Raw genomic sequence first — 24,033 nt, forward strand, 5'->3', positions numbered from 1 at the left:
TAAAAAGCTTCAAATAGCCTATGAATGAAACATTCAATTTAGTTTTTAGTTTATGTCTATAGTTTGCTTTTGAACTATGTGGAGTTAAGGACCAAGGGAGAATTTGGAGTCTATAAAATGCTAGCACATTTTAGTTTATGATTGTTAAATGCTATACCCTGTACTTGCTCTGGGAAGTCCGGGGAGGAGGATGGGGAAGGGGGAGGAGGGGGGTGGGAGGGAGGCGGGGAGAAAATGTTTGTATCTTTGATAAAACTTTTTAATAATAAAAAAAGAAATCCTACAGTCTTAAAACTTATCCAATGTGCAAAAGGTGTTATCAGTCTGAAAGGCCTCCCCCTCCTTAGATAATACAAGTGCTGCATATGATTTAGTGTGATAAATCATGTGACACTGATCACCTACTGATTTTAATATGTGACCGAAGATTTGAAAGTAAGTCTCTCAGTTCTAGTCTAGTTCTAGGCTTATTAGTTAACACTCATCAAATAATGGTTTCCATTGATTCAGATGCATAGATTAATTGAGTGAAATTACATCCCCTCAACAATCCAAATATTTACCTCTGCTATACTGCTGATTTGCTTTCTCCCAGTTCATCTTGAGTCATTTTGCCATCCCTGTCTGAGCAACGGAGTTTTTAGAAAGCTTTGTTTGAATTATTGTAAAAATCAAATCTTCTATTAGAAAACAATGATGATGAATGGCTTTGCGCATAAATGCTAGCAACAAGAGTTTTTTCTGATCTGGGTTCTGGATTCTGGATCTAGCAGTGCCAAAGGGTTTGGGCAAAATGACTTGCCTTTAATTGTTAACCATTCTCTTCTGTTCAGATGCTTTCTATATCCAACTGGAATTGGCAAAGCACTCAGCTGTTTGATTTTGAAAACAACTTAATACACCACTATTTGGTGGATCTATAGCCATATTGAGACAAATCTGCTTGTGTGTGTATTCTGCTGTTTCATGCCTTAAAGGCTAGCCTCAAACTGTCTTCTTATTAACTTAATGATTTAAAAGAAGTATCAAATGCTCTCTGTAAGTGCAGTTTTACTTGTATTTCAGATGGTAACAACCTTTCAAGAGGAGCTTCATCAGGTAATTCTGTCTACTGAAATATGGTTTGCACTTGTTTCCTTCATTTATTTTACTTGAGTTGCAAAATTCAACTTTCTAATATCCTAAGTGTAGCACTTCCCCCAAAAGGGCCACTGGCAATCGGGCCCTTCTAAGCCCTTTCCCAGGTGATCAACCCACCTACCCCAGGCATACCAACACCTTCCCTTGGAGGGAGTTACAGCCTTTAATTAAAATAACGACTGTTAAGATAAAAATCAAATCAAGCATCACAATAATATCAAACATTGAACCAGTGAACAAAATGTCCCAACAACTGTCCTTTCTGGTCAAATGGCCCCTCACCAATCCTGTTGTCTCATTAGCCCTAAGCCTCATGATGAGCCGTGGTGGCTTAGTGGTTAGAATGCAGTATTGCAGGCTGACTCTGCCCACTGCCAGGAGTTTGATCCTGACCAGCTCAAGGTTGACTCAGCCTTCCATCCTTCTGAGGTTGCTAAAATGAGGACCCAGATTGTTGGGGGCAATATGCTGACTCTGTAAACCACTTAGAGAGTGTGAAGCGGTATATAAGTCTACATCAGGGGTGAAATCCAGCAGATTCTGACAGGTTCTGGAGAACTGGTAGTGGAAAGTTTGAGTAGTCGGAGAACTGGCAAATACCACCTCTGGCTGGCCCTAGAGTGGAATGGGAATGGAGATTTTGCAATATCCTTCCCCCAGGAGTGGGGAGGGAATGGGGATTTTGCAGTATCCTTCCCCTGGAGTGGGGTGGGAATGGAGATTTTGCAGTGTCCTTTCCCTGGAGTGAGGTGAGAATGGAGATTTTGTAGTATCCTTTCTCTGCCACGCCCACCAAGTCACACCACGCCCACCAAGCCACGCCTACAGAACCGGTAGTAAAAAAATTTGAATTTCACCACTGGTCTACATGCTATTGCTAACATCAGGCCCAGTGAGAGGCCTATCCAGTCTCCCTTTCATGGCAGCCAGGATGCAGGATGCAGACTCTTTACCTGAGGTGGCAATCTCACAATCTCTCTCTCTTTCTGAAGGAGTGCAGTCTCTTTCCCTCTTAACAGTTTGCCCTTTCCTCTTCCTCTCAATCCTGTTTTATCTCGGCTCCCTGAAACTTCCTCTTTCTCCGCCTTCTGGGGACTATATATCCCAGAAAAAAAAAAAACCCTCAGGGGCTCTTCCTATCCCCATTTCCAAGTGTAAAGCCCCATCCATCCATCCGTCCATCCAGGGAACGCTGCTAATAGAGCAGGCTACATAAATATTCAGCTTTCTGAGTATTGTTTCTAAATATTGATTGGATCTGAAGACTTTTTTATTGTCATCTCGAACATCAGCGCTGAGTGATTCCCTCATCAAATTATCCCACATCCACAATGGGGAGAGAGTTAATAGATGTTTAACATTCTCTTTTATTGATATTTAATAGACCTCATTCCTGAAATTCAGCAACAAAAAACCAAAAGTAAGGGTTTCCCTACCTTATGACAGCTGAAGGAATTCTGGGAGTTAGAGTCCACACATTTTAAACCTGCCAAGGTTGACAAACACTGACTTAGGCAGAGCTTCCTTCAGTGTTGTGGGTCATAAATCAAAAAAGCCTTGCTTGCTTGGTGAACTAATAAAAACATCATCCATACACTAATCTGAACTATCAGTCTCAATATAACTTCACCCAATTGAGCTGTGCATCTGAATCACTACAAATTATTCCTTGAATGTTAACTACTATATACAGTAACACAAGAGGACACATGGATCTTAGCCTGAGATATATTTTGAATCTGGTTTGCTCATAACTCAAAGTTATAATGTATTTTTGGGCTCAGAGTTCTAGTTATTCCTGCCATTTTGAACCATGGCTTTCAGGTTTATGAACTATGGTATAGTGTCAACAGACTTTATTGTTGTATCTTATTTCTAGTTCACTCTTTATTTGATTTTTGTGCTGTCCAGAATCTGGGTCCTGGTAGAAGAAAGGGAGAAAACAAATTACCTGCTGAACAAATGATCAAACTATAATAAAATCCTAGCTTTATAGTATGTGTCCATCAGGGGTGGGTTCTACTTACCTTTACTACTGGTTTGCAACGGGATTGCCTATGATGATATCTGGGGCGGGGGAGCCTCCCGCCGGTTTTACTACCAGTTCTTGCGAACTGGTCCAAACCGGGGGCAACCCACCACTGGTGTCCATGTAACACGAAGATGCAGTGATTCCAAGACCATAAATACTGCAAGCTCTTTTTATGTGAATAATCAAATAAAAAAAAAAGAGCCTCTTTGTTCTGAGTCATTTCTCCATATCCTTCTAGTCCTTTAAAGCTCTAAGGAACTGCTACATGGCTCAATTTTTCCAGTCACAATCCTTCTACCTTCAATTTCTCCTATGCCTGACTGGATACTCAGATCTGCATATTAAGATTAGACGTCCTTGATGCAACTGTATTCATTTTATCCCTCAAAAGTACCATCAGGAGCTATTTGACATGGCTTGGTAAAAAGCTATTTCTTCACAGGCAACAATTATTGGTACCCTATCCTTGTATCTCATCACACCATCAGTTAGAATTACAATGATGAATTAAATACCCACCCACTAGAGATGCTGTTTGATGGTTCACTTATGCTAGAAATAGCTTCCTTAACCTGCTTTTATTTAACTGTCTCTGCACATTTTCATTAAACCATATGTGTGCTCTCCTTTTGTGCATGTGTGAGGGATTCTTTCCTGCAATATTTTTCTATGGGCCGTTCTCTGTGCATGAGTAACGGGTACAGTGACACAGGCAGAATCACTTTGATTTTCTCCATCTGCTTTTCACTTTCCCAATAAGACACTGATCAAGTGGGATGGGCACAATTGATGTGTTCCATATTCACAAGAGTATCTATTGTTGCCAAATAAATTACATTGACAAGATTTTACACATTTTCTTGCACCCTGTTGATTCGTAACATAACATGAGCCTGTCACTTACAAGACATCAGTCCAATTAAACTTCACAGGAAAAGTTCCATTTCATCACCAAAAATGTTGTCAGTTCATCAGAAAGAGCAAATATTATTCTAGGACAATCTAGCAAAAGATTTAGGTCTGGTTTGTCAGTGGACACACATGTTCAGTGATCAACCAAATGGTTCAGCAGGTCCAGTTTCAAGGCGTGCAAGCAGAATAGATGGTGTAGTAGTGGAAATGTGTTCGTGACCATTTCCCCAGAAGTCCTTAGAAGCTTCTCTGGGCCACCTCACATTATCTTCCTTACAATGGTCCATTTTCTCTATAGGTCAAGCAATGCCTGCAATATTCTTAGCATTAAAAACCAGATTCCAGCCAGTGCCCCACCCATCCTTATGTTACTTCACATAGCATTATTTTTTTACAGCAGGGGAAAAAATGCCTGGTGAAAGTCCTAGGTGCCATAAACTCTTAATTCAGGAAGGCAAAAGGAAAGTGATGGGCTGGGGAAATGGGATGAAATGGAAGTTCTTTATCAGTGGGAAGTCGCCTGTTTTGCAGCTCCAGCAAAATGCCGTCACCAAAGTGTTATCTTAACATTTTTCTTCTGCACTGAAGCTGAGTCAGAAGGTAATCAACGCAGTTGCAGAAGAGCTGTAGAACGCACAAGCAGTGTGGGGCTGTCTGAAAATGCACACATGCTGCATGTGGAAGAGTGTTTTACACACTCGGTCCCAGCTGAGGCAAGATTGTAATGTTAAAAAATGGGTTCAGCAACACTTTCTTCCGTATATATGCAACCTGCCTTTTTAGTGCCAGATATGTGAGGACCCAATTATTTTTGCTATTTTAATTGCAACTGATAGTTCAACTATAAAGTTCAATTCTGAATTTGGCACATTTCATCACATAATATTTCTATACACGATGCTAATTGCTTATGTATTTTCTATGTAGTATTTACCCATACTGTATTTTCATTATTGATAATTGCAGGTAAAACCATATTTTAAGATTTCTGTAAATAATTTTTAGCTAGTATTGTGTATAATGACAATGTCTATTTTAAAAATACATCTTTTTTTTTTCAAATTAGGGGATTGGACCAGGGTCAATCCTTAACTTTTCAACGTACAACATTATAGGATCAGATCTAAGCAACTCCAGTTAAAAATAAAATATGTGAAAGAAGTAGGGGTGTGCTCAGTGTATCATTATGAGATGGAATGTTCTGGAAAACACCAGAGTGTTCTGTTTCCTTCAGGTCCATGTTGATAGAAGTTTCAATACTTTCCCCAGAAAACAAGGCCAGATCACATCTAATGTACTATGATACTAATCTCGTGTTGCAGATTTACTGCCTCCAGAAGGGCAGATTGGTAAAGTTTGAAATAAAACTAAGCAGAATGTTCCAATGTTTCCTGAAAAAAACACTGTGGCCAATGTTTCCTTAACCAGAGGTGCTGGCCTAGAAACCAGGAGATGGTGAGTTATAATCTAGCTTTAGGCATAAAATCTACCTTGAGTTCACCTTGAGTTATTTATAAATTAACTAGCTGGATACCCGTGCTTCGCTACGAAACTATGTGATGGGGTTTGATAAATCGACACTTACAGCTTGAAAATTAATGAGTAGTTATAATCGGCCTCTCCTCTTCCCTTCTCTCCCTCAGCCTTGCCCCACAGAAATGTCTCTTATCCTATCCTCTTCTCTGCCTCAGCCTTGCCTCACAGAACCCTCACCTATCCTATCTCCTTCTCTCCCTCAGGCTTGCCCCACAGAAGGCTCCCCTATCCCATCCCTTCTCTCCCTCAGCCTTGCCCCACAGAAGCCTATCCTATCCCCCTTCTCTCTCCTGGTTGCTGCTGTGAAAGTAAAACTGAAACTGAAACTCCTCTCCTCTGCTTGTGTTTTTGCATTTCGAATAGATTTATTTTCAGGTGGGGAGGGGGAGTAGAACTCCTTAGCATCAGAGCCTGTTAATCATAATATAGGAAATACTAATGCTCTGATGGTCATTTTGAAAAATCCTTTCTTAGTGAGCACCTAGAAGCCAAGAGGAACATACGTGGCAAATTTCAAGTTTGTAGGCTTTACAGTTCTGGAGATTTTGTGATTAGGCGTGAGTGGTTTTTGCTTTTATAGATACAGATAAAGGCAGAATTTTAAAAAATCAAATAAATATTTTTTTTCAGTTGATAATTATGCATTGATTGTATAAAGTGATCCTGGGCTATTTTTCAGTGGATCACTTCCTTTTCTATACAGTGTCCAAGTATAGAAGTTGTCCCAAAGGTGTTTTTTTTTTTTCAAACAGCAACTGGGCTTTCTTGATTTTTCTTGAAGACATTTCACTTCTCCTCTGAGAAGTTTCTTCAGTTGTAAGAAGGAAGGGAAGTTTTATACCATTTGCAGTCAGTCAGTCAGTCGTTAACACTTTGAGAGTCATTGACTAGCTGACTGAAAAGAATATAAATCTTTTCTTCCTCACCAGTTAGTCAGAACTATAGAAGCTTCTCAGAGGAGAAGCAAAATGTCTGCAAGAAAAATCAAGAAAGTCCAGTTGCTGTTGGGGTGGGGGGGGGAGCACCTTTGGGACAACCATGACCTGAAAGACTGAGAATCTCCATAGAGATTCTCTATGGTTTTGAAGTTATATCAACATACTCGGTTACCTAAGGACAAATTTCCGTTTTATTTCAAGCAGCAGTTAACTGTCTTAATACAGGACAGTCTCTCTCTCTCTCCCCCCTTCCCTCTCCCTCCCTCCCTCCTTCTCTCTCAAAATTTGGAGGATAGGACCCCACAGATCCCTGAATATTCCTTATTCAGTAATTACTTCATCATAAACATATTGTATAGGAGTTTAGTTTAGTTACTTTAACTATATACCATACAGATCAACCTATAATAAAAGTTTTCTGGATATAAATGACTTAATATAAATATTAACTTAAAAGAATAATAATTGCAAAATAGTTTCAATCCTTTGCAAAACAAATGCAGCAAATGGCTTGAAAAGATGTTCCTATTTACTTCCCATCTTGCAAAACGTCAAGAATATTTGACTACAGGTTTATCGCTTTTGAGGTGTTGAACATATCCAGCTGAGAAACAGTATTCTTTTTAGGCATATTTCATATTTTATCATTTGAAGAATTGGGGAGATATTCATCTCCCTTACTCTGTAAGGATGGCACAGGAGGGAATAACAGAAGAAGCAAACAGAAGAGAATAATTCCCTTGATTCCCTGAACTTTGTTCTAAATGAACGTATTAGAAAAAATCCTAAATTTATTTATGACACTTTGCTTCTTCTGATTTATGCAGACACCTGCTCTTCCAAGTAGATTTTATCAGATTAAGAAGTAACATTTTTATGCAGGATTGCAAGATGGTAAATGTTACATTAAGTTAGCAGAGAAAAACCTGCCAAACACATTAAGATAGATACTCTGGTAATGAAAAATACCAGGTATTATGAAAAACTTCTGAAATATCAGCAATGGATGAAGATTCAACCACATCTGTATTTCTGCTGTGGCCAACCAGATGCTTCTTTGTGCCCTTCTAACTAATCCTGAACTACATCTCCCAACACCCCTTACCATTTGCTATGTTTCCTGTTCCATGGAAACTGTTGTCTATCCTTTTACATTCCAGCAAATGGTATTAAGAGTCACATTCTCTGCGAATATGAAAATGCCATTTAGCCCTAATTGCTATCATTTGTTTTCATCAGTTTATCAAATCCAGCATCATTTCCTAACTGCAGGCAGGAAAATAAGAAATTAAAACCCTCTAGAACAGGGGTGTCAAACTTGATTTGATTGAGGGCTGCATCAGGGTTGTATTTGACCTCAGGGGGACAGAGTGGTCTGGCCAGGGTGGGCATGGCCATCTTGACGTCATTCCTGTTGGGGCGCCTATGGTGGCCCATGCGCTCTGCGAGCGAAAACAGGCTCCCAAGCTTCAGTTTTGGCTGCCACAGCCTTCTGCAACCCTCTGCCAGTGAAAACAGAGCTCGGGCACCCCCCTCGAGCTCCATTTTCACAGAGGGTTGCAGGAGGCCGTGGCAGGTGAAAATGGAGCTCAGGAGTCCATTTTGGCTGGCAGAAGCACTGCGGGCTGGTCCTTCGCTGTTTCCAGGGTGACCCCGCAGGCCAGATCTAAGTACTGCTCAGGCCAGATCCGGGCCCCGAACCTTGAGTTTGACACCCCTGCTCTAGAACAAATATGTAAAAAAAAAAAAAAAAAAAAAAGAGGAAGTTAACATGCTAACTAAACGCTGCTCGGAATAAGATTGCTTTTGCTGTTCCTTGTATAAACCATGGGAATTGTTCCAAGTAAAAGGTTTCTCATTACCTCTTTTTCTCATACATACATACACAACAGATATAGAGAATCCAATAACATGCGAGACTATCTTTGTAATCTGTGTTCTGTCTACTCCATTTCCAGCAATTCGAAATACCGTTCATATTGAATAAAAAGCCAGGAAACCAGTCCAGTTGTTAATTTTCAGTACATCACACATGCATAACTTGTTTTCAAAAAATAGCTCCTTTAAAATAAAACAGGCAACCAAAAGTTTGGAACAATTTATGTCTTGTTTTTTTTAAAAAAAAACTGGAAAAAATAGTCATATGTTGCTGCTGCTATTTTATTTCGTGCCTGAAAATATTAGCAATGAGGGATGCTCTCCAAGCATATCCTTTCCAGCTGAATTAAGAGACAACTTGATCAGCAACAGACTCTAACATGACTGTTTTAAACCAGTGAAGCAGAAAATACCATCTGTTCTACCATGAATATTTCTAAAATAGAACAAGAGCATGTGAAGTTGTCGACTTTTTCCTTGCGAGAATGTGAGGAAAGCCACGAAAGAGGCTGTGATGAGCTACCGTAGTTCAAACTTCAATGTCATTAGCTAGTAATGGAGTAACTTTTTAACTCACTTTCAAAGGCGTTATAAAAGCTATAGAATATTTTAATATATTTGACTCATTTTTACCTACAGCTACTTTTAGTAAACATCTATTGTTGCCCTCAAATGAAATCTTTCACTGGTTTTGTAGATGCATGTGATTAGATTGAAAGGCATACAACAACGAAAAAGGCGGCGACGGGAGGCTCCGCCCACCCACCCGGATGCTTCTGTGCATGTGCAGAAGCTGCGAGCGCCCACAAGCGAACTGGTAGCGACGGGTTTTGAAACCTGCCACTGGTGTGTGTGTGTGTGTGTGTGTGTGTGTGTGTGTGTGTGTGTGTGTGTGTGAGAGAGAGAGAGAGAGAGAGAGAGAGAGAGAGAGAGAGAGAGAGTGCTATATAGACATTAGCCCCCCCACCTTCTACAATTAGAAAATTTTTAACAATAGGGGAGCAGGGAAAAAGAGAGAATCATTGTTCCCATATTTGTCATCCTTCTTTCCAAGGAAACTGACATAGAGTCTCTTCTATCCAATAACGCCTCCTGAACAAGTTAAGTTCTTGGGAAATGTACTTTAGACATACATGTACATCAGTACATATTTATATGTCACCATGTTTCAGGATGAGGGGGAAAAATCAATCAGCATTAATTGTATATTATAGTATAATAAAAGTTCTTGTCCCACCCTTAGCATGAAAGCCAGCTGGGTAACTTTGGGCCAGTCCCTCTCTCATAGCCAGCCTACCTCACTGTTGTTGAGAGCAAAACAGGAGAGAAATGAGTATTAAAGATGCTTGCCACTTTGAGTTACTCATAATAAATAAATAAATAAATAAATAAATAAATAAATAAATATCTTGTTATAACAGTGAAAAGTTACAATTCTATATATACTTAACTAGTACAAACATTATGCGAGTGTGTATATGGATACGTATATTTCTAAAACATTTAGAAATGTATTAGATGATACTTGGAAGGATTACATGATAGTTATATTACCATCTGGTTTTTAAAAAGCTACTGTATTTTGTTTAGATGAGTTCCATATTTCATTATATTTTATTTAATTTTCACAGTTTCAGTCACAAATTGCCTTCCGTGGACCATCATTCTTAAGTGGTCAGTAGAGGGGGCATGCATAAGTGCACTAATGTGCCTATCGTCCCTGCCATTGTATTTTTATTCTTTTATTCTTGTTCTCATTTTTGTTTGAGAAATTCTAATAAATAAATACAATAAAATAAATTATATTTATTCATACAAAGTCTACATCTACAAGCAATCTGCTCATAGTCAGCAAGTGTAACCAGATCTTCAATCCATTGAATAAATCGGGCCACACATTTATCTTTCCAATGTTCAATATCAGTCTTTTTAGCTATAGGAAACAGAGAAACCATTATCCAGTTGTATCACTATACTAAACTTTATCTTTCTATTTTTTTCTGCTCTATTTTTTCACTTATTTCTAAGCATTTATATAGCATACACATATGCATTTTTGATAATCTGTTCAGTCCACATTAATATTAATCTTATGTTTATGTAAGTGACTTTAGCACTCTATCCAAAATATATTTTTCAAGTATGGAAGTTTAATACCCCTTTAAAACATGTATTTGAATCCGGATCAATCTTTACTAGCCTGGAGCCTTCCAAATGTGCTGGAATTATAATTTAACAGAATTCATTATCAGCAACATCTAGGAATTATGGATCCAACATATCTGGAAGACGCCAGATTTAAGAAGGCCATGATATCAATGGATTAACAGATCTCAAGGCAGGCTACAGTTAATAAAACAAACTACTATAAATCATAAAACACCAAACTGTGGCAATCCATCAAACTATCATTAATGCAGAGCTGTACTATAAACCAACAGATAAAACTTCATTAAGTTGCAATCAATTAAACTCTTGACTAAAGACTTAAAACCCATGTAAGTACCAGCCAAGCATCCAGATGGCGAACATTTCATAAATTGGTATCACAATGCATATATAACTGTAGATTTTTCCCTTCCAAAATGTATATGTATAAGTGTATTTCCTTACAAACACATCTTTTAAGATATATTAAGATCTGGTTGTGCCAACAAGCCTGGGGACCCCAGAAGATGGATGAACTTGTGATGTCCTCCATTATTGTTAACATCTGCCATGTCTGTTATTTTCTTGTTTATCTTGTTTATAATTTTTAATGTTTTTATTATAATGAATAGTGATAAGTGATTTTATATATTTATTCATTGTTCTTATCTTTGTTGTATGCCGCACAGGGACACTTTGGGTGAGATAGGTGGCTATATAAATTAGAGGTAGGGAGGGAGGGAGGGAGGGAGAGAGAGAGAGAGAGAGAGAGAGAGAGATCTTGTTTGAGCTGAATATATGAAAATGTAACAGAGTTCTACTCTGTTTCCCCCCAAAATAAGACATCCCCTGATAATAAGCCCAATCGGGCTTTTGAGCCCATGGCAATAAGGCCAAGCGCTTATTTCAGAGTTCAAAAAAAATATAAGACAGGGTCTTATTTTTGGGGAAACACCATAGTTATGTGTGAAGTTAAATATGTAACTAAGTTTCAGTTGATATGTTGTTCTAGGCCTAGGGCATGCGATAAGTTTATGTTGGAAACCAATCTGGACTTGAATTAACAAATGTCAATTTTCAAGCATTGCTATCTTTAGCAATTTCTTCTCCTCCTACCCTCCCAAATCACTCATGCATGCATCATTTTCACCAGAGAGATCCATAAGGGATTGACTGTCATTGGATTAACTCTCTTTGGCTGGATATGGCCATGGAAGTAGGGGAGAAGAATATTCAGGCAGCAGAGCTGGAGAGCAATAAAACATTGCAAGCTTATTGTTTTGAAAAATCTCAGCAAGGCAACCCAAAAACTTGGAGGAACATCACAAATACTTTCTCTTTTGGGACATAATAGCAAGTAGCCATCATCCCCTTTACCCTCCCTCATTATTGAATATGCAGGTGGTGGTGCCTGGAAATTTAAAACACTGCTCCTACCAGGTTTCATCGAGATAAAATAGGAACACCTAATTTATGCATTGTGTTTAAATCTAGTGTTGTAAGCCTTTTGGATGTTGCTATTAATGAGCAAGCCATTTTCCCTGCATTAACCATCCTATGGTGTTTCAAACTGAAAGCATAATATTTCCAAACAGTTCTATTATACTCTTGAATCAAGTCGTAAGCAGATAATTCCCTGCCCTAAAGATAGGTTCAACGTTAAAAGCATTGATGAATATAAATATAAACCAAATCAACAACAGAGGTCTCTTTGCTCAACCTCTGAAAAGGTGACTTTTTCTGAATAACTCTGGGATAATTCTGGGATTCTTTCTTCAGTGTTTCAGAAACATGATCTGAGCCATTGTAGTAGACACAGTGGCCATGGAAATCTTCAAAATAAAAAAAAATCTAGAGATAATAAATTTTAAATAAATACAAAGCTTTAAATTTATTTTAAAAAAATTTTTTTAAAAAAATCCATTAAAATCAGAGAAAAGGAGGGAACTGTGACTGATAGGGCAAGCCACAAGGATAGATTTTCACCATGAACCAAAGTTGCTGCATTTTGTATCTAAACGAATGTCATTATCAGTGTTTTTCTCAAGAAACAGGAAATGTTTTGGACACACACTTAGAAACAGTGACAGGAGAAATCAGAAAGGGATGATTTCCTTGGTTCTGGTTAACTTCTTTAATTGCTACCATTCCCTAATGTGTGAGCTCCCAAATTTATACTCTTCCCCATTGCAAAATTGGAAGTGAGGGATGTCTGTTCCCTATTTAGATAACTATTGAGACTTGTCATTGCTGTCCCAGTATTTTGAACATCTAAAGTAGCATTTTACCTTCAAATCTGAAGCAGCCCGAGAATCATGTATTGAATCATTAATTCCTGGCCACAGTCAACAGAATAGAGTGGGTTCTTTACTAGTAAACAAAGGGCATTACATGACAGAACAAATATTTTGCAACAGCTCATGATGTCATAGTTAACTGATTGGTTTCTTTTCTTAAATCTGATCTTTCCTACTTAGGCAAACTTTTTGGATTCAGGCTACCTGGATTGAGTCTTTTATCCTACAGAAAGCAATCTTTGCCACAAGAAGATCCTGATGCAGTGATTGTTGATTCATCAAAACACAGCGACAATTCCATGGCCATGAAGCACTTTAAGTCTCCTACGAAAGAAAGCTGCAGCCCCTCTGAAGGAGATGACACCAAGGCACTCATTCAACCAAGGACGTGTTCACCTCCAGTGAATATATCTGGGCCTCTAGATCATTCATCACCAAAACAGCAGTGGGACCGACTGTACCCGGATATGCTGCATTCCAGCGCAGCGTTGACTCTTGCTCAGTCAAAAGAGAGCATTAGTAGTATAAGGAGAGCATCTTCAGTGCACAACATAGAAGGATTTACCGTCCATCCCAAGAACATGTTTAGGGATCGGCATGCTAGTGAAGGTACAGTATTAGGCAAGGGGAGGGTGATCAATATTCATGAATTATGTCAACTGAATGGCTGGGAATAAAATGGGACACATGCATTCCATTTTTATTCAACTAGGACAAGATCTTTGAAATCTCTTTTCTTTAAGAGCTAAGGGGAAATTCTACCATAGCAGGGATGATATTAAGCACTCTATGGTTCATCATTTATGACCTTATGCAAAGGGAAGCTTATTTCCAAGTCAATATGCTTCATATTGTGTTATACATCTAGGCGTACTAATTTGAGAGTAAGTCCTACTAAGGGCTTCCTCCAGGGGTGAAATTCACTTACCTTCCCTACCAGTTGGCAAATGTGCGCACACACCATCGTCTGCACATGTGCAAAGCCTTCTGTGCATGCGCAAAGGCTTAAAATGTCACCAAAAAGTGATGTCATGACGTCCGCGCGGGTGGGCAGAGCCTCCCGCAGCCACCGCTACCGGTTCACCTGAGCCGGATAGAACCAGCTGAATTTCACCCCTGGTTCCTTCATTATTTGGGCAACAGTTTATTGGAAAGGGGTATTAATACAAGAATGGTTCAGACTGCAATGGCCACTTTTATATTCAGAAGGTCTTCATCCAGAGCATGCACCCAGGTGGAATACCTCTTCCAGAAAATAGTTCATCCATTCATTCATTCACTCACTCACTCACTCACTCACTCATTTAATCAATTTAGGTACCACCTGATTCCAGACTGGCTTGGGGAAGGGGCTCACATGGATGGCAACATAAAAATAAACACCTAATAACACACCGAACTGAAAATGGATGCAGGATATACTCAACAAATAAAACAAATATCATACACCCAGCACTGGCTCCAACCATCTTAGCCTAGAGCCTGAGAGCATGGCCAGGTCTTTAAGGTTTTCCAGAAAGCCACCAGGTAAACCAAATAGGAACCATGACTAGATGAGCTAATTCTACCTTATTGTAAGGCTACCTTAACAAACTTCCCACTTTACGCTGCCTGATGAATGAGGGCGGTCTTTCCCAAGTTTCTTTCTTTGACCATTAGTTGATTGGAGGATCCCACCCCCTCTTATCTGATTGTTTCATGGGTAGCATGCCTTTCCTTCGTCCATCAAGATCACTCATACCTTCCATTACAGGGTGGAAGCCACCCAGTTTTCATAGGGAATTGCATCCCAGAGAGCAGGTGCCATGTTAGAGAAGGTGTGATTCCTGGATCTGAAAGATGACACTGTATTAACTGAAGGGAATAGTTGCCTGCCCAACCTGGCAGTCCAAATCAGCAATGTGCATGCATATTGTTTCAGAAGGAAGATATTTCTTGCTTCACAAATAAAACCCTTGTTCATCTTCATGCAACTGATTGATTAAAATGTGTATTTGACTAATTGAGCAGTTGGTTGACTGCATTCTATTATTGATTAATCCAGGAAAATTACTCAATCAATTACAATTTCGTAAGTCAAATTAGCCTCCAAATTTAAAGAACAGCCCCTCCTGAGATATATCACATCCATTTAAACGACTGTTCCAGCTAATTTGAAAACACTTTTGAGCACTCTGGGAAATTTTGAAGAGCAGTTGAATGAGGACAACTTTTGGTTCTTAATTCTAAAAAGAGAAAATTAGTCTTCCATTCATTACATTAGCTGATTCACCCAAATTAATGTTGGCTCCCTCAAAATGTATTGGGGAACCAAGAAGGGGGGTAAATCATCAGTTTGGATTCTTTGGATACACAGTTTATTTCCCCCTTTTGCTTTTCTTTATTCTGCTGAATAACAGACAATGGTCGCAATGTCAAAGGTAATGTAAATTTATAACCTCTATTGTCCGGTGCTTTTGAAAGACACATTATTTGGCATGCTGTAGAAACTGTACAAATGCATCATACTCATGCTAACCTTTACAAAGCTGGGCACATTACAGGAATTACTGTTCTTTTTGCTTTGATGGATGCATCACAATTCTCTTTGCTCTCAATTCAGAGTGATGATAGATGGCCATTCAGAGGAAGCTGTGAAGGGATGCACAGTATGTTCTTTCAAAGCCATTGGCCTCACTTAGTTACAATGCAATCCTCTAGTTGTCTATCCAGAAGAAAGTTCCCATCTTTTCTCTGGGGCTTTTTCCTTGATCACTGATTCAAGCAGCACATCCTGCTAAGCCCCTTTGATTTGAGTGGGAGAGTTGAGCATGTGCCTACTTCTCTCCCGTCAAAATCCCAGGAGGGCTTAAAGTTTGAACTTTAGCTGGATTGTACCTACAGTATGTAAACTTGTTGAAGAAGGTAGAATGTGGATGCTGCCAATCCTAAGCAGATACCATAACTTGAAGTTTTCAAGATACGATCTTGTTAAAGTATTACAAATTGAGCTTTGCATGATTGAAACTAGCCACCATTGATTCATTTTAAATCCAATTCAGTTTTATCGTTCTGACGCCAAGACAATCAGTGAATAATCTGGACCCTTCACGTATTCCTCTTTTGTCTCCTTAAAACTAGTTTCACGCTCCTGGATGGCAGGGGGTATGGTTTAAGCTTATTGTAGTCTTCAGGTGTGCTTGCATGAATTCCATTTGCAATTTCATGTGGAAACATTCATATTTATTACATGCTAGTATTGATCCTTTTCACCAGGACAATAGTGTAAAGCATAGTTAGCCAAATGGAGACATTCCTTTCTCTAGCTAACTAGAATCCTTTTTGCACATATATTTTTTTCTCATAACAAACTTATCATTTGTGTTTATAGCCTAAATTTGGTAGGAGGGGCAGGACGAAGGAGGATTTTTCTCCTTTGCTCCTCTTCGATATGTCATTTAATATACTTGATGAAATGTCTCCATCAAACCTGCATGGTGTGCATGTGCTAATGCCCTCAAGTGACCCATTCCTAGGAGGTTCTCCCATTTGCTTCTTGTCTCCATCAGCGGTGGTTTTGATATTGTGTGGCGCCATGTTGTAAGTGAACAACTGTCTGTAAATGAACTTGCTGCTGACTTGAGGTACTCAAGACTCTGCCTATTTCTGTATTTATTGTCAGTATAGACCCACACCAGTGTTCCATAATATTTAAAGCCAATTTAAGATTCTCAGAAGAAAATGAACATATTTCTGGTAGAAGCCTATTCCATAAGAACAAACCTGCCATAAATAAATATTCTGTTTCATATGCCTGCCAGCCTAACAGCTCTTATGAATAAGTGTTTGAAAAGGGCCATCAGAGCTGATCTTAGAAGCCGAGTAATTGTTACTTGCTTTAGCAAAGTAAGACTTAAATGTGCATGCATAACGAACATAAGAAAGGCAGGTAGAAGAGAGCACTACAGTAGTGGCCAAAATTGTGGAAACCTTTTGGGAAAAGTGTATTTTGGAGGTTTGATGGCTAATAACACCACTTTTTTTCTTTTTTTTTGGAGTTTCAAGATAATCATATTCCACTGCTGGAATGGCCTGGAAATAGCCCAGACCTTAACCCAGTTGAAGAAACCTGTTAGTCAGAAGCAGTCCAGCAATAAAACCCAGTTAATAGAAGCAATCATTCAATCTTGGTTTCATATTATAACAGCTGCAGAACTAAAAGACTTGGTTCACTCCATGGGAAGATGTTGTAAGGCCGTAATTCATGCTAAAGGTTACCCAACTATTAACGGACATGGTGATTTTGTATATCTCATTTTTTCTATGGTGATAATTTTTGTATATCTCATTTTTTTCTACGTGTTTCACGTGTTTTTTCTACATGTTTCTTTATACTGTAACTGCTATTCTAATAGCAAATCCTTCATAAAAGTTATTTCATTACATTCTTGATTAAATTATCTTTCCATTGATATATAATTTTATGGTACTACTCCAAAAAAAAAGTGGTGTTACTTAGCTAGTTTTAGAATATACACTTTTCCCAAAAGGTTTCCACAATTTTGACCACTACTATAATTTGTGCTGCTGTTCCGTGATTGAAATCACTGATGGAAAACAAGCAACAATGGCACAAAAGGCATCTAGGATTACCCAGGTTTTGGAGTCTGTCTTGTATTCAGGAGCACATGTGCCAATGAAATTAAACAGTCTTCTTTTCTCCCTAGTTTGGACATTTAGCTATTCAGGAAGTATTTATTTATGGGATACATTTGTGGTCCATCTTTCTTCTATTGTCGTAAGAACTCTCAGAAGCTGGCAGAAGGTAATATGCTCAAGGATCCTTTTTCAGTCTTAGAGCAGCCCTTCTGCCTGCCTGCCTGAAGGCACCAGGAGACAAGGCTGGCAATGTGACATCAGAGAAGGTGGGCCTAAAATTTTTGGATCCTTTTTAGATTAGGAAAGGTAAATAAATGATGCCTTATTTGCCCCTTCAGCACAGATATATGCACCTTAAATGGAAGCAACATACTATTTGGGGAAACTTGCATATTTTAGAATATAATGAAAAACTCTACTGTCCACAGAGAGAATCCAGAAGTCTTCAGGAATCCAAGAAACCAGAACTTTTTTTCTTGTTGCCCCTTCAGCATATGGTATTTACAAGTATACTGCCTTTGAATCTGGAATTCTCATACAGCCATAATAACTAGAGATTTCTTCTAAATTCATAATTTAAAAAGTTCATGTGCTCCAGACTTTTAAAGCCTATAGTTCTCAATCTAGCGTGAAATAAAGCTTTCAGGGAGAAGTGTATCTAGATTAAATCTAAGATATTACTCCACTAATGGATTTCTGCTTCCACTTGTGTTCACTCAACCAGCTCAGAGATCTGTAAACGCTGAAGAAATAGATTCCTGCTTTCTCTATAATTTTTCTCTATTTAAAATTTCCTCTAGTTTAAGGACCCTACAAAGACTGGAAAACAGAATCATTTACAGTAGTAGAAAGAATGAGAAGCCCTGATTCAAGAGTGGGGTGTGCAATGAACACATAAATACACCCCGGTGAATTATTTACTATTTCTAGGCCCTATATTCTGCCCTTCTCCCACAATTGAAGTGTTGGCAGATTCTAAACTAGAGAGTTATCAAGTCTGGTTGAAAAACAAAAATAACAATAAAGGTATTTACTTTTTTATATTATGTGGAAAGTGACTCAAGATGTTATATCAGCTGATATCTTCTTCTTTTTCTTGTAGGTCCTTTTAACCATATCAAGTCAAGTCTGTTAGGATCTACATCTGATTCAAACCTTAACAAATACAGCACCATCAATAAGATTCCCCAGCTCACTCTAAACTTTTCTGATATCAAAAATGAAAAAAAGGCATCATCACCTCCATCATCAGAGAAAACAATTATTGCGCCCAAAGTGAAAGAAAGAACACATAACGTCACTGAAAAGGTTACACAGGTGGGAGATTTTTAATATGTAATTGTGCCTCTTCTCTAATTTTTGTAAACACTCCACTCCTTCTCTTCATGTCTGCATGCTTTTGTTAGATTTGTGCAGATTGATTCTTCTGGATGAAATAGAGTGACCACAATTTTTCTAGCAACACGCACAGAGGAAAATTAATGTAGATTAAACCTACAATTAATCAGAGAAAGGGCTCTGTGAGGGAGACTGTGCATTATGTTGTTGTAAGTGAATTCTGTGGAAGATCCCAGATTTATCTGTTTAACTCGTGTATATCTGATATAGTAGCACAGATATTGTTCTATGGTGGCCTTGGTTTATTCTGTTTACCTACCTGACTCTGAATAATATGCAGAAGTCAAATGAAATTGAGTGAAATTTAACAATTTCTTCCAGTCCTCATAGCCAAGTTGTCATATGTTACATAGACTAGAAGAAGCATATGCACATCACATTACAAGAGTCAGACTATTTAAGAGAGACAAAATCAAGACATGAAGTTCAGGCTGGTAACTTGAGCACTTATTCCAACACACCATCAGGGAGATCGTACTATACTTCTATTTCTTGTAGGTTCAATTTCCACCCAAGTCACAAGGTCATAACTACTTCCCAGTTGTTAAAGTTGGTCAGTCAAGTAAACAGATCTTCCTGCTTTTCTACTCTAATTCCTTTGTCACTTAGCACAATATGGCACCTTCATTCTTCCTAGTACTGGTTTGAACTTGTTTCTGCAGGAGTTCATGGCTGGAGGTGTTCTGCTTCTAATTTGGGGGGGGGAGGGGTTGGTTGATTCCTCTCGCCTGTCTCAGATGCTATCTCAGAGGTAGGCTCACTATCTCCTATAGATGCTGTGTTTTTATCTCTTCTTTCTCATTCTCTTCCTCGTCTCCAATAAAAGCTTTGGTTTATTATTATAATATCCTTTAGAGGTGCCTCCTGCAAAACTGAAATTCAGAGATGCTACTGTGATATTTTTCACTCTGAAATATTCATCTCTGGGTTTTCCCTTTGATGAATAACATCTCTAAACTCTTCCGATATCTGTGCTTAGTAAGGTTTTTATAAGAGTTTTAAAAGATAAAAGCCTTTTATTGTTTCTAAATCATTTTGTGAGCATCAGCATCTAAAAAGTGATGTGTATGTGTGTTGATGCTAATAAATTTAAATACGCAAACGAAGCAGAAGAAATTATCTCTTTTATGGATCATAGCATAGTCTTAGATCATACCCTGCAGAAGACAATTTTGTTTGAAAGACTGTCAAAGGAGAATGTTCCTTAGTTAAATGATTCTTTTGACCAATTCGAGTCCATTTTAAGAAGAGCAGCCTTGAAGTTGCTCATCAGTTGTGAACATCTGGGCAGCAGACTAAGCAAACAATGAGCTTACCTGGCCAGCCTTTTGTCTCATACTTCAGCTTTAATAGTTCTGTTCATTTTTATAGGTTATTAGACTTTCATAGGGCTAGGCTTAGTCATTTGGGTTAGTTTATAGATTTTATGTTCATATTTTATTTATGTTTGATTGCTTGATTGTATTTTATTATATACAATATACACTAGTCTTTGAAGTTTCCTCTTCTCGGTTTTTCTTGTGCAGTATAATGCATTGCATTTCTATTAAAATTATACTAATATTTTCTGATTGTTCAGCTCTCTTTTCCATTATTACAGTCCTGATTCTTGTTCTTGTTTTTGACAATATGTGAGTATTAGGGCTTGGCAGATCTTCAAAGGGACTCTTCATTTGTTGCAGCTTCAATTGAAGGAACCCTTCAAAGTTCCCATTGCGATCGTCCCATTGTTGTTATGTTTAGAAGCTAGTTAGCGAGCATGCTTAAGAGTCTGGTATTTTTTTCTCTTTTTTATTCTATTACTTTTTTCTTTTATCGAAGCTCCATTGCACACAATGGAGGGTGGGTTTCAAATTTTTTTACTACCAGTTCTGTGGGTGTGGCTTAGTGGGCATGGCATGGATTGGGGAGTGTGGATTGGTGGGCATGGCAGGGGAAGGATACTGTAAAATCTCCATTCCCACCCCACTCTAGGGAAGGTTACTGCAAAATCCCCATTTCCTCCCGATGGGACTTGGGAGGCAGAGAATAAATGGGGGAGGGGCCAGTCAGAATTTTTACTACCGGTTCTCCGAACTACTCAAAATTTCCACTACCGGTTCTCCAGAACTGGTCAGAATCTGCTGAAACCCACCTCTGATTGCACAACCACAGCTCTACAAGAGTCTAATTCTGAACAGGAGCGGATGATTACACATGTGCACAAATATTCTATTCCATTAACAGTTCTCCAGTCACATTATCTAGCATTATAATATTATTGTTAAATTTCTCTTCAGTTTCAAGAAACACATAGTTCAACCTATCAGAAAGCGAGGAAAAAGAGATTTTTCCCCTCAAACTAAAGAACAACTAATATTTCTATTTATGTATTTGTGTGTATATTAGTATAACTGTATTTATCTAATAGCTGTTTTTATAAATCTGGGCCAACATATTAAATTGTGTTTAACAAGGAAATTATTTTAGTATTTTCAAATCCTTGTGTAACTTATAATATCCTAAGTCTAGCTCCATTCTGCTTTCTAAAGGCATTAAAGATAATTTAATGCCACAAGATGTCATTCATATTTATTAGTGATTCTATATCAAGGAGAAATGTACAAAATAAAAATTACATATTTTTAAAATTAATAGGCACATCTTTTACACTTTTATACACATTTACACAAAGTTCCTGGTAGAACCTGTAGTTTAACATGCCAGGAACTCTACAGATCTCTGCATTCAAAATTAAATTTGAAGTGTTTGCCAAGGGGGTCAAGAACTCTTTACAGAATGCTTCCAATGAATGTTGACATTAGTTTGTATTTCTATTCTCTTTATGATGTAATAAACTCCTGAACAATTTGCAGGAATAGCTTTTACAAGATCACCATTTTTAATGAGAAGAAAATCAATTCTCTGTATTTCCTTCCCATTATAATTTCTTATCTATCATTTCCTAAGCATAAACATCTGAGCCCATTACACATACATAAAAACAGAGAGAGGGAGGGGAGTTATCAGTGTTCATGGAACTTTACAAAGCATAAAAAATAGTTTCATGCTCTGAAAATTACCTTATTTTCCTGTTTAGCAGATCCCCTTGAAACAATGATCCAGATGAAAGGGGTTTTGTTTGTTTGTTTGTTTGTTTGTTTGTTTTGCTTTTCATTTATTTTCATTTTGCCATTTCCTTGAATGTTTTTTGTGTGTACTTCTTCATTTACAGTAAGGGTTGCTTTTCTTCAGATCCGGGTTTGCACAGCTTTTAGCATGCCACTCAAAAGTAGACACACTAAGGAGGACAAAGAAAAGAACAAAGCCAGGATCAATAATAAATTTAATCTTGAATTTCATTAAATCCCATTACTGTGTAAACCTCATGCATTTAATTTGGTCCATTTTCTCTTACAGAAGAATAAATTTATTAATTTAATTGGTTTTATTTTAATCTCAGGCTGTTGTAGAATTTATCTTCAAAGAACACTTGCACGTGTTACAATTCTGCTGAAAAACACCAGGTTTTTCTCCAGGTTTCACTATCTTCTCTTTGTCCTCCTCATTTCTTGTATAAGATATAACACAGGCTAAGAGAACATAGGAAAAAAATGTGGAAGTTGAATTTACAATCTATTGATTTCTTGATTTCTTGTAAAACTGGTTCTACTATAGAAGGTTTTGGATGTGAATTATGAGCGACAAAGCATAATTGAGTCTGAATCCCAGCAAACAAGAATGCCAATTGATTCTGGTTCCATGGATATTCCATCTGTAGCTGGAGGTACTGAAGACAGAGATATGCTTGTCCTCTGTACTGAAGACCAAGATATGCTAGTGTGCCATCACGTCCATCTCAGCTCTTTGCAACCACATAGACAGACTTTTTCCAGTTTGATCTTGACTAACTTGGCCCTTCAGATTTCCCAATGCTATCATTAAAGTAATCTTCCTTGTCCAGCAGCTTCCTATATCATTGCTGGTCTGGTAGGCTTAGCTGGGATGACCTTCACATTTTGTGTGGGTCTTCTGGAAGTACTGTAGATACTCTTGGCATACATTCCTACTCACCCATTCTTCATTCACTCCACTCAGGAACACATTCACTATTACCACCACCATGATGAAGCAACATAGCAGGATCTGAGTAGAGCAAGATCTGAGTAGAGCTCCTCTCTATTTATACAGTATAATAAACATCTCTATTTTAATTTACTTTACAAAGTGTTACCTGTGAAGGTGCCTCAGAAGCTGCAGCTGCTTGCTTCTTGACCAGAGTTCAGCAGAACCACACAAATTTTTTGGAAGCTATAATGGTTGCCAATAGCCTACCAGGCCTAGTACAAGTTGTGGTAAACTACAGTAATGGCCAAAATTGTGGAAACCTTTTGGGAAAAGTGTATTTTTGAGGTTGGATGGCTAATAACACCACTTTTTTTTTTTTTTTTGGAGTTTCAAGATAATCCTATTCCACTGCTGTAATGGCCTGGGAATAGCCCAGACCTTAACCCAATTGAAAATCTGTGGAGCCGACTAAAGAAACTTGTTAGTCAGAAACGACCCAGCAATAAAACCCAGTTAATAGAAGCAATCATTCCATCTTGGTTTCACATTATAACAGCTGCAGAACTAAAAGACTTGGTTCACTCCATGGGAAGATGTTGTAAGGCCGTAATTCATGCTAAAGGTTACCCAACTAAGGATTAACTGACGTGATAATTGTTATATATCTCATTTTTTTTCTATGGTGATATTTTTTGTGTATCTCATTTTTTCTAAGTGTTTCACTTTTCTTCTTTATACTGTAACTGCTATTCTAATAGCAAATCCTTCATAAAAGCTATTGCATTACATTCTTGATTCAATTATCTTTCCATTGATATATAATTTAATGGTTTCTACTCCAAAAAAAAGTGGTGTTATTAGCTCGTTTTAGAAAAGACACTTTTCCCAAAAGGTTTCCACAATTTGGGCCACTACTGTTTAAAGCCTTATACAGGTGGGGGTGGGGGGGGTCGTCTTATCTTTGGGTCATTTTCTCCAGGTAATATCAGCCCTACCCAGCCTAGCAGGGAAGGGTACTGTGTCTATTCCCTCCCTTGTAAGAAGTTAGAGAATGATATTCTTAAAACAG

General features: G+C 38.1%; 1 protein-coding gene across 1 annotated transcript in view; it reads left to right on the forward strand.

The window, feature by feature from the left end:
- Nucleotides 1–24,033, forward strand: part of KCNH7 (potassium voltage-gated channel subfamily H member 7) — a 345,986-nt gene that overhangs the window by 205,505 nt on the left and 116,448 nt on the right. The window contains exons 4-6 of the mRNA XM_070956966.1: nt 13,062–13,490; nt 15,281–15,301; nt 18,622–18,836. Coding sequence (XP_070813067.1) covers nt 13,062–13,490; nt 15,281–15,301; nt 18,622–18,836 — 665 coding nt within the window. The remainder of the gene's footprint in view (nt 1–13,061; nt 13,491–15,280; nt 15,302–18,621; nt 18,837–24,033) is intronic.

The sequence above is a fragment of the Pituophis catenifer genome, unplaced genomic scaffold (genome assembly GCF_029215685.1).
Source record: "Pituophis catenifer annectens isolate HBS135680 unplaced genomic scaffold, rPitCat1.0.hap2 SCAF_1, whole genome shotgun sequence".
In the NCBI taxonomy this organism is placed as follows: domain Eukaryota; kingdom Metazoa; phylum Chordata; class Lepidosauria; order Squamata; family Colubridae; genus Pituophis; species Pituophis catenifer.